Source organism: Populus alba, chromosome 4 (genome assembly GCF_005239225.2).
Source record: "Populus alba chromosome 4, ASM523922v2, whole genome shotgun sequence".
Classification (NCBI taxonomy): Eukaryota; Viridiplantae; Streptophyta; class Magnoliopsida; order Malpighiales; family Salicaceae; genus Populus; species Populus alba.
This window is the reverse complement of record NC_133287.1, coordinates 10,618,465-10,630,568: the sequence shown is the minus strand read 5'-3', so window position 1 is coordinate 10,630,568 and position 12,104 is coordinate 10,618,465. Positions and strand designations below refer to the sequence as shown.

Sequence of the window (12,104 nt, the reverse complement as noted above, 5' to 3'; positions counted from 1 at the left end):
ATTATATTTTAGATAGCTTCTTTTTCCCAATAAAATGATATCCCCTTCGTTTGAAAGGGAAAAAAAGATGCATTTAGCAAACCGTTTCAAATTTTTTTATTAAAAATTAATTTATTTTATGTATTTTGAATTATTTTAATACATTGATTTTAAAAATAATTTTTAAAAAATATATATTATTTTAATGTATTTTAGTATGAAAAAACACTTTAAAAAAACAATCTCAACCACCCCTTCAAACAAATATTTATACAAAAAAAAATTAAGGTAGCCTTTATATATATATATATATATAGATATGTAAAATTAGGATATGAAAAAAAATTGAATAAGAACATATATTTTTTTCCCTCTCTCTCTCTCTCTCTCTCTTTCTCTCATTTCAAATTTTCTTAATTCTCTCCTCCTCTTATCATTTTTTTTTCTTTTCTAATTTTTGGCCCACACTCATTTTTTTTTTCTCATTTTTATACGTCTACTTGAAATTAAAATTAAAAATATAAAAATTACAAAAAATATAAAAAGATCCAGGAAATAGCTAAATTTCAAAAAAAAAATAAATAAATTAAAAAAAGATAATATTTTTTGAAATTTTTGTATTTGTAAAACATATTATAAAAATTAAAGGTAAAAAATAAATCATAAATGATATTATCTAAATTTTTAAAAAATTGATCCAAAATTGATGTTTTCTGATTTGTTCGTTGAAAAATACTTTCTATAAAAAATAAATTTCATAAAAACTAATAATTTTCCTAGCAAAAATACTTATTTTGTAAGAAATTTCTTAAAATTTATCCAACATAAAAGAAATTTAAAAAATGATTTTCAAGCAATATGTTGTCAGGATTTTCTTTTCTTAAATAAGAGATTCATAAATGATATTCTAACATGGACAAAATGAATAATAAAGAAAAACAATGGTTTCCACTTTATCATTGGAGCGGTTAAAACCATCAACACTCACGCTCCTTTTAGTTACTGCCCCCTACCCCTCCCTCCCTCTCTGATTTTCCCACTAGTTTCTCTGGCAAATCTCGTCGGAAAATACTAACCACAAAACTCTTCCTCTTTCCATATCTTTCCGTCTCCAAAACCCACATTCTTCTTTTCAAGTTTAACTACACCTCATTGGCGTACCAGTGAGCTTTTTATGAGAGATTGTCAATACCGAGCTCAAACTGTGATTTTTTATTATCAAGATTTCGCAGAAATTCTTGCATCTCATTTCTGGGTTTTCTTTGGATACTGAAGTTATTTGTTTTAGAGTTGTGTAAGCTGACAAAGTTTGGTGTTTTGGAGATTAAAGTAATGAAAGAACATGAAACTGGTGTCTTTGATTATTTTAATTGAAAAAAAGAAGTTTATATAAACAAGGAAGGGTTTAGAGCTTCAAGTTTTTTTTTAATTATTATCTTAATCAAGCTCAAAGAATCTCTTTGTCTCTGTAAGGGCGAGCATTATCTGACAATTCATTTAGATACAAAAGATCAAGTAGGGAAAGAGAGAGCTTCTATTGTGTTAAATCTTAAATTTGACACACATTAAGGGATTGTTAAATTGGGTTTGGTGATATTGGAGGGAAAATATGTTAAAAATGTGGAAGACAGAGGACTCTGGTGAGGAATGGGAGATGAAATTGAAATTATGTGGTGGTGGAAAGTTTAAAAAGTTGAAAACTTCTGTGGTTTCAAGGTCTCCAATGAAGCTATGGATGATAAGGGCAATCACAACTGTATTGTTATGGACTTGTGTGGTTCATTTGATGTCACTGGGAGAGACCTGGGGCCCGATATTGTTAAAGAGTTGGACATCTTGTTATAGTCATCAAGATGTTGAGTTAATTTCTGTTCCTGCCGAAGTTATTCTTCCTCCAAAGAGTAAGTTCATAATTTCATCAATTTCAGCTTAGTTATTGTTGAGCATTTACATTGGAAAAGGTTGTTGATATTCATTAAAGTAGAGAAAAATCATGTGCTTTGGTTTTGTATATTCTTTGCTTTCATCAATTTGTTCCAGCTATTAATTGGAGATAATTGATTTGATGAGTTATTGTCCTTTCATACTGTTCATACATTTTTTTTTTCTGTCTATCATGGATTGATTTTCTGCTCATGAAATAAATGTTTCTGTACCATTGCTGATATGCTCAAGATTTTCAATTTGTTTGTATCGTATATCATTTCTAATTTTGTTATTTTAGTTTTCCTTGAAAAATCTGATTCTTTTCTCTTCTTATTCCTGAGTTTGGTAATTGTTGCTTGCAGGAGTTTATAAGAATAATGGGTATCTTATGGTTTCCTGCAATGGAGGACTGAACCAAATGCGAGCAGCAGTGAGTTGGTTGCAACTTAAATAATAAATCATCAATACTGAAATTGCGTTTTGATTATGCATGGCCTATCTAGTTTGCTGCTATAACCATTTGATATATTGTCACTTCTGGACTTGTAATGCAGATATGTGACATGGTGGCTATTGCAAGATTTCTAAATGTTACTCTTATAGTCCCAGAGTTGGATAAAACCTCATTTTGGAATGACCCAAGGTAAATTCAGTAGTATAAAGTCTTGAAAAACACTCCTACAATTTGTCTGATCAATTCATTCATTTCATTGTGAGGCAGTGAGTTTCAAGACATATTTGATGTTCATCATTTCATCGCTTCCTTGAGGGGTGAGGTTCGTATATTGAAAGAGCTACCGCCTAGGCTCAAAACACGAGTAGAATTGGGATTGTTCTACTCATTACCTCCTGTTAGCTGGTCAAACATTTCTTACTACACCCATCAGGTTAGTACACACTAGAATTCTAGAATTGTAAAGTGAGCATTAGCCTTTTCATTTCCCTTTTTATTTTGCTGATGTATTTGGACTAATGCGACTAATTTTCTAAAGTGTTTGCCAACAGATCCTTCCTCTGCTGCAAAAGTTCAAAGTCGTACATTTGAACAAAACAGATGCTCGCCTTGCTAATAATGGACTTCCTCTTGAGATTCAAAAGTTGCGCTGCAGAGTAAATTTTAATGCTCTCAAGTTTACGTCAAAGATAGAAGAACTGGGTAGAAAGGTTGTTAAGATATTGAGGGAGAAAGGCCCTTTCCTGGTGCTTCATCTCAGATATGAAAGGGACATGTTGGCTTTCTCTGGCTGCACTCATGGTTGCAATGATGAGGAAGTAGAAAAACTGACAAGAATGAGGTAATTTCTCTTTGATACTTTGTTAATATGCCTTTAATGTCAAACACAACTAACTCTCACAAACTTCACTTGGTCAGATATGCTTATCCCTGGTGGAAGGAAAAAGTTATTAATTCTGAAATGAAAAGGAAAGAAGGTTTGTGTCCTTTGACTCCTGAGGAAACTGCCCTTGTGTTAACTGCACTTGGAATTGATCGTGATGTTCAAATTTATATTGCTGCCGGAGAAATATATGGTGGGGAAAGAAGGATGAAGACTTTGATGGAAGCTTTTCCTAATTTGGTGAGTAGAAAAAAGCAGCAACTTCTTCTAACTTCTGTATGAAGGAATGCCTTAAAATAATCCATCCTTCTAACATGGAACAGGTCAGGAAAGAGGATCTGTTGGAACCATCAGATTTGAAGTTTTTCCAGAACCATTCATCTCAAATGGCAGCACTAGATTATCTGGTGTCCCTAGAGAGTGACATATTTGTTCCTACATATGATGGCAATATGGCTAAAGTTGTTGAAGGTCATCGCAGGTAATTTATTGCTGCCACGTCTAATATAGATTCCCAACTGAACTGAGAGTTATTGCAATATAAAATGAACTAAAATGTCCTAAATTATCTGATGTAACCCTGATACCATGCTCAGCATAATTTCCCTCGCCAATACTTCAGGAATAATCTGTAAAAAAGAAGAATGCTATCTGTAACTGAAGGGCTTGTTGATACATAATTTGGAGTTTATAGTTGATAGATTTAGTTTACATTGTACTGTCCATAGTTCCATTCAGAAAAATGAAAGAAGGAAAGAAAACATCAATTGAAGATGATTAGTTTCTCTCGTCTTTTGATGACTTTCAGATTCTTGGGGTTCAAGAAGACTAGTTTGTTGGACAGAAAGCTTCTGGTAGGTTTAATAGATGAATACAGCAAAGGGTCATTGAGCTGGGATGAATTCTCCTCTACTGTGAAGGAAACTCATGCTGATCGGACAGGTAGCCCAAAGATGCGAGTCGTTATACCGGATAAACCAAAGGATGAAGATTATTTTTATGCCAATCCGCAAGAGTGTTTGCAACTGTTAGATGAACCATTGAGAAGTACATGAACCTGGTCATACTAATAGGATGATCATCCTGAATAATACCCAGTGCCAGTGCATGTTTGTCAAAGGAGATGACCTAATATATATTCAATGGAGACTGTAGGCATAAATGGTTCATTTTTTAGGATCGCGCCTCAAGTTGGATTCAGGGAGACTAAGGATTTCATCCATCAGTTTCTTCAGCAGTCTCACAAGAATATTTATAATGGTTCATTTTCTGAATAACCAGATTTTCTATGGGGAACTCTGTCATTGGAGGGCTAATATCCAATTAGCTGGATTGTAAAGAGGAGCTAACACAAAACTTTCCTAGATGGGGAAGGTTTTGGGATGTATAGTTCACCCCACTTATTCTTTGTCATAATTTTTTCAGGATCAAATATGCAATAAAGTCACATTTGTCATTTCCCTTTTCATGAAACATTGATAATCTAATCTATTGAGAAATGACAATTCTCCTCCTCCTCTCTTCCTACATGCATAGAACTCCATGAGTTGAACATGGGATGCATGCCTACTTATTAATCATGACTGTTGTATGATGCTCCAAGCACACGCACACGCAAAATTGATTTTCTTGGTGTCAAAGTAAACCCTTCAAAATTGGATTTCCAGTTTTCATTGTAGGGTTCTTGCATGCCTGAAAAGATTTGAGTCGTCTCCTTCCTTGAAAGTCCAAGCGACACGTATAAATTAACCATGTGCTTGCAGACATGAACACCATTTATGACGATAAATTATATTGTTAAACACACCTCGTGGCATCTAGAATCATTTCGATGCTTCGGTTGCTGTATCTTGAAGAAAACAAACAAATAAATTGATTTTCCTTGGACATTGTTTCCAATGTCTTCACCAGTCAGCTAGAGAGATTTGGCAAAAGAGAATTTCCATGATGCCGTATCATTGCGATGGGTTTCTTAGTTGTCATTAAATGATGGGCTATAACTCTTTCTTTTTTTTTTTTTCCTTTTTTTTATCATCTAAAATATTTAAAGTATAGAGTATGCTTCCTCCATTTTCCCATGATCTACTTGTTAAAAGGATCATGCTCATGGGGATTAGGCATCATGATAATCATACAAGATAGTAAATGATTGCCACTGAAGCACTCGAAGATAACAAGACTTTTCATTTTCTATTCGAGTCATGATTCGAAACCCCAAGAAAGTTCTTCGAAGCAGATACTGGGGTCGAGAGAACGAGAGAGGTGACAAGAAAAGAAAGAAAAGAATAAATACTACTAGATTTAATAGTTTTATCAATGAAATATTTTCGTATGTGTTTATTAAAAAATATAATAATGAAAAAGTTTATTCGTATTTCTGTATTTATTAATTTTTTAATAGTAAAAAAGTATAATAATTAGAAAGACGGAGAGTGATCCACTAATAACAGTGTCTTAATGAGCATCCAGCCACTCAGGACATGGTTTTCGAACCACATTAACCAGTGCCGAAAGTGGGAATGATTCATTATTTCAAGGGGCTCGTCAATGTTTACCAAGGAAAAATAAATGGTCGAAACTTGAAGGTGCTTAAACATTGCATTTCTTGAATATATTTATGTAGTTCTTGTCCTATTTATGCCCCAAAATGATTTCTTTCAAGCTTAAATCATGATCCTGGTGGAGGTTTTCATATTTAAAAACGTACAACATGATAATTTAACTTCTATTAATAAGAAAAGCCTTCTTTTAATTATGAAAAAACTCAATTAATTAAATTCTAAATTTATTTTCTAGAAATTACTAATTCGAGTCTTATAAATTTAAGAATCATTAAAGACTTACCTAATCATTAACTTCATAATTCATAAAATTAATAAAGTCTTATAAATTTAAGAATCATATCTAATCATTATCTTCATAATTCATAAAATTAATAAAAATACATACAAGTGATTATTATCCATATTATTAATAATAAAAAAAGCCTTCATACTGTATTGAGATCCAAGGAACCGGGTCAGCCTTGTACACCTTCGAGTTGCCAGCGCAAGAAAGAAAAACAAAAGAATAGTCATGGTTTGTGCAGAACGTAATAAACATGATTGTGTTTGGTTTGAGGAGACAAAGCCAACAACCTGTCTTTATAAGAATTGCCATGGTTTTCTTATCTGAACTCAAAAGAATAATCGCCGTGATGGTTTTAATAACTTTCTTTGGCGGTGCTTCAGGCTCCACGAAAGTTCGAACTTCAGCATATTCACCAATATACAGAGAGTGTTTGTCTACGCGGCTGGGCTGTGTTTTATTTAAAACACAGTCTGCAGCTGTTTGGTAACAAAAAAAAACAATTTACTGTACATGGAACCCACATGTTTTTTGCTTTTCAAACACCGGAAAGGAAAAGCTATAAAAACCTGCTTTATTTGCACTGTAGCTGATAAAAATTAACAACAGTGCAATTTACTGCACTGTTCATGCGTGAATTGCACTGTTCACGTGAACAATGCAATTCACCTGCACTGTCCGTGGTTGTTTTTTTTTTTTTTTAAATTATAATTAATTAAGTGTGTTAATTGTATTCATTTTTTTAAAAAAAAAACTAGTTTAAAGAATTAAATTCATTCGCGATGTGAACAATATTTTTTTTTTTTGAAAAAACTAGTATAGAGTGAATTAAATTCATTCGCATAGTAATATCAATTTTATATCTGATAATATTTTATCTAATTTTATTACACGCTCAAAAAATTATGAAAACTGTAGTTCTTATCGGATGAATTTTGTACGTAATGGAATTATAAATAGTTTAATGGAATAATAAAAAATATTTTATATAAAGTATTATTTTTTTCATGATGTAATAGGAGTAATTAATTTTACAATATTTAAATTTAAAACCATCAATATTAATATATTTTTTAAAAAATTATTTTATAACCTCAATTTTAAAAGTATTATAACCAAACACATTTAACTATTTTTTCTTCAACCTCAATTTCAACCACAGTTTTAACCAAACACCTATTTTTTCAAACCAACCTCAACTAAAAATACTTTTTTATAAAACAACTTTTTTTAAATCACAACCACAACAGCTACCACAATACCAAACACACTCATAACAACCAAACCATGAACTTGAATCCAAGTCTCTGTTTTGAATTTGCTTATTAAAATTACAGGTCGAGTTTTAAAAAATTTCAAATTTATTAAAAAATTTATATAATTATTAACTTTAAAGTTTATAAAATTAGTAAAAATTACCACTTCAAATTTTATAATCTATAAAATTAGTAAAGATTACCGATTCGAGTTTTATAAATTTTAAAAATTACTAAAACTTACAAAATCATTAATTTTAAAACCTATAAAATTAGTTTTCAAAAACCTATAGAATTAGTTTAATTGAGATGTTGAGATGCATTAAAGCTAGTTCACGTTAATCTAAAAAAGAAATAAACTAACAGCAGCTCTTTTTTCCTCGCTACAGCATGCCCCTAAAGAATAGAATTCCAAAGTGCTGTGACATTGACCTGTTCTGTATGTTTCCTATCTTCTTTAATCATGCTTGTATCGGAACCTGTTTACCATTTCCAAGATCATGCCAATCTGGAGAAAAACTTTCAGGATATCAAAGACAATATACTAATCTAGCTACTTCAAGACCAAATGTAAAATATATATAAACAGTCAAAAAGCTAAGGAGTATAATTCCTTCTGAGCACACCCCATGATTAAACCAGACGAAGCTATGAGATCTTTTTCCCCAGAAGCCGATGAAGCAGTCCTCAAGCATCCTTAACTCAAATTCCACAGTTTTGCATAGATATCTATCTTCAAGGATGCTTCAAAGAGTTTATACACTTGTTAGTTCAGCTGTTCTTTCGATTCAATCAATCCATATATAGACATTAATGCAGAATCCTATTGAACTTGCAGAAACTTTGAAAATAACACTGGGACAGATCGACTCCCGTATGTCTGTTGCTCAACACATCTTTTCTCATCAGCTTTGCTCTAGAACGATGCTTACCATGTTTCTGGTGAAATACCAGGGAAATGCAATCCCTCGAGGATTTCCACAGGTCCACTGCTATTTAGGGGCCTTTTATTCATGATCAAATCATTAAAGATATATAGAAGTAGATTGTGAGTCCAGAATTCTCAAGAATTTGGTGGCAGTGAGTGCTCCATTAACCCTGCCTTCACTTATATAGTTCCTCATTTCCCAGAAATCACCTATAACTGGATTCAAAGCAGGGATAACAAACATAATTTATTAGGCAGATGCATTTTTCTGAAGCATGATATGCCCATAGCCAGGACCCACCTTCTTATCTGTTTTTTTGTTAAATTTGCCCTATATAATAATTAGAGAGGTACGTGCATTATGCACTATAGTATAATAAAATTGTGCAGCCATTATTCTTAGTCCAATTTGGAGCATATCATAGCCACGGCCACCATAACCCTGGCACTTGGTCCAGCCTTTCACAAAATCAATATATTCCACTAATTTAGATTTCTAATAAAATTTTAATTGGTTCTTCGTTCTTCAAATCACTGAACAGTTTTTCATTTTCACCTAAAAATATTTATATAATCTGTTAGGATACTGGCATGCAAACTCGACAAGACAAAAGGCTAAAATGCGAAATGAGACACACAAGAATTTACGTGGTTTACCCAATTAGGCTACGTCCACAGACAAGTATAGAAGAATTTTACTAAGTAATGTGGGAATTACAACCTCTCTCAAATAATAGGAGAACAACTAAGAATCTCTCTATTACTAGGAGAAAACACCTCACTTACTCTCTCACAAATACCTCACAATTTTGTGGGATTACTTTCCCTCTTCACTCTCTCTTCTTTCTCTCTTCTTTGGTGTGCATATAATGCTTGGATGCATTGCCTATTTATAGGCAAGCATCCATGCAAGAGATAAAGGGCAAAGGCAAGTGGGCAAGTGGCACCACTTGGCAGCCAGCCAGCTTCACATTCTCTCACTTGAAGACTTTGATAATTTAATCAAGTCTTCACACTTGATCATTTGTGATTTTTCTATCCTTTCAATACTTGCCATCTTCATGCTGCTTACGTTTCTGCTAGGCCATAAGAGGATCTGCACCATATATACTTATCAGTATTGACTGGTTTGGTCAAAGTATCTGCTGGGTTTTCCTTTGTGTGAACCTTCTGAAAATCCACACTTCCATCTTCCACCACTTCGCGAACAAAGTGATATTGAACATCTATATGTTTTCTTCTTGAATGAAACATTGGATTCCTTGCAATATACAAGGCACTCTGACTATCACAATACAAAAGAATCCTCTCTTGTTTGTGCCCGAGCTCCTCCATAAGTTTCTTCATCCATATTACTTCTTTACAAGCTTGTGTAGTTGCCATATACTCAGCTTCTGTTGTGGATAAAGCTACAGCAGTCTGAAGTTTAGAGACCCAGCTCACAGCTCCTCCTGCAATTATAAACACATAGCCTGTAGTGGATTTTCTTTTCTCAAGGTCGCCAGCAAAATCTGAGTCAACATAACCTCTGACAGTAATTTCTGATCCTCCATAACATAATGTGGCATCTGAGGTACCCTTGATGTATCTCAAGATCCTCTTGATAGTATTCCAATGCTCTCTACCAGGATTTGTCATATATCAACTAGCTGCTCCCACTACTTGTGTAATTTCTGGTCTTGTATATATCATGGCAAACATTAAACTTCCCACTGTTGATGCATACGGTACTCAAGACATCTTCATCCTCTCTGCTTCATTGCTAGGAGACATACTTGAGGATAATTTGAAGTTAACAGGAAGTGAGGTGGAAATTGGCTTACAATCTTGCATGTTAAAGCGTCGCAAGATCTTCTTCAAATAATTCTTCTGAGAAAGCCAAATCTTCCTCTTACTTTTGTCTCGGTGAATTTGCATCCCTAGAATCTTGTTTGCTGGTCCCAAGTCCTTCATATCAAACTCCCTAGCCAACTATGCCTTCAATTCTTGGACTCGATCTTTGTTGGGGCCTATTACCAACATGTCATCCATGTACAACAACAGAATGATGAAAACATCATTTTCTTCAAACCTCTTATAATACGTACAATGGTCTAAACTGAGTCTGTTGTACCCAAGGCTAATTATGAAGGAATCAAATCTCTTGTACCAACACCTCGACACTTGTTTGAGACCGTATAGAGATTTGTTCAACCTGCAAACCAAGTTCTCCTTGCTTGTTTCAGCAAAACCCTCTGGTTGGAGCATATAAATTTCTTCTTCAAGTTCTCCATGAAGAAATGCAGTTTTCACATCTAACTACTCTAAGTGAAGATCAAATATAGCACACATCGCCAAGACTACTCTGATTGTAGTAAGTCGTACCACCAGAGAAAATATCTCATTGAAGTCTATTCTTTCTTTCTGAGCATATCCTTTCACCACCAATCTTGCACGATACCGCTCCACTTGATCATTGCCATCACGCTTTATCTTGTAAACCCATTTGTTGCCAATGGCCTTTCTTCCTTGTGGTAGCGGAACAAAATCCCAAGTGTTATTCTTGTGCAGAGCTTCAATCTCCTCTTGCATTGCTGTCATCCACATAGATACATCTGTGCTTTTGATAGCCTCATGGAAAGTTGATGGCTCTCCATCCTCTGTTAGAAGACAGTATGCAATATTGCTCTCAGTAACATATTCTGAGTGCCAAGTCGGTGGTCTTCTTTCACGAGTTGACCGTCGAACTTCAGGAGTTTCAGACTCTATTTGTTCTTGTTCTTCATGCTCTGGTGCAGCTTCAGAAGAAGTACGATTCTGAGTATTTTCTATCTAGACTTCTGTAGTCTCCTTTAAAATGCTATTATTTTCTTCCATTTGCATTTTATCTTCTGCAAATATGACATCTCTGCTGATGACTACCTTGTGGGCAGTGGGATCCCACAAGCGATACCCCTTCACTCCATCAGCATATCCCAAGAATACACATTTTCTGGATTTTGAATCCAGCTTGCTAACTTCTTGTGTATTGTACATCATGTACACAGGACTTCCAAATATATGCAATTGAGAATAATCAGTTGGCTTTCCAGTCCACATCTTCATCGGTGTCTTCAGCTCAATTGCAGTCGACGGAGATCGATTTATCACATAACAGACGATATTGACTGCTTTTGCCTAGAACGACTTTTCTAGACCTGCAGCCTTTAACATTGCTCTTGTTCTTTCTAATAGAGTTCTATTCATCCGCTCTACCACTCCATTTTGTTGTGGAGTGTATGCCGTTGTGAACTGCCTTTTGATACCTTCATGTTGACAGAAGTTATCAAATTCATCACTGGTATATTCTCCTCCATTGTCAGTCCTCAAACACTTGATCTTCTTTTCAGATTCAAGTTCTACCCGTGCTTTGAAGGTTTTAAAAACTGCGAACACATCTGCCTTCCTTCTAATCGGATACACCCAACATCTCCTAGAGAAGTCATCTATGAATGATACAAAGTATCTTACTCCTCCCAAGGATACAACCGGTGCTTGCCAAACATCAGAGTGAATCAAGTTTAAGATGCATTTGCTCTTAGTTGTTGACGTGCCAAACTTCAACCTGTGTTGTTTACTTGTAACACAATACTCACAAAAAGGTAAAGTAACCTTTATAAGCCCAGGGAGTAACTTTTGATCAGAGAGAACCTTTAAACCTTTCTCTAACATGTGGCCTAGTTTTTTATGCCACATCATCGTCTTCTCTTCTGCAGGATTGGCTGATGCGATTGATGCTTCTGCCCCATGATGTGTTTCTCCCATTAACACAAACATGTTTGCAACTGTCTTTCTTGCCTTTAAAACCACCAG

General features: G+C 34.2%; 1 protein-coding gene across 1 annotated transcript; it reads left to right on the top strand.

Moving 5' to 3' along the window:
• The first annotated feature begins 958 nt into the window (after positions 1-958).
• LOC118055141 (rhamnogalacturonan I rhamnosyltransferase 1) lies at positions 959-4,698 on the top strand. Its single transcript, XM_035066963.2, has 8 exons — positions 959-1,880; positions 2,268-2,335; positions 2,460-2,548; positions 2,627-2,792; positions 2,911-3,200; positions 3,278-3,482; positions 3,566-3,723; positions 4,051-4,698. Exons 1-8 carry the CDS (start codon positions 1,589-1,591, stop codon positions 4,295-4,297), a joined length of 1,515 nt encoding a protein of 504 aa, XP_034922854.1. The 5' UTR covers positions 959-1,588; the 3' UTR covers positions 4,298-4,698.
• Positions 4,699-12,104: the final 7,406 nt, after the last annotated feature.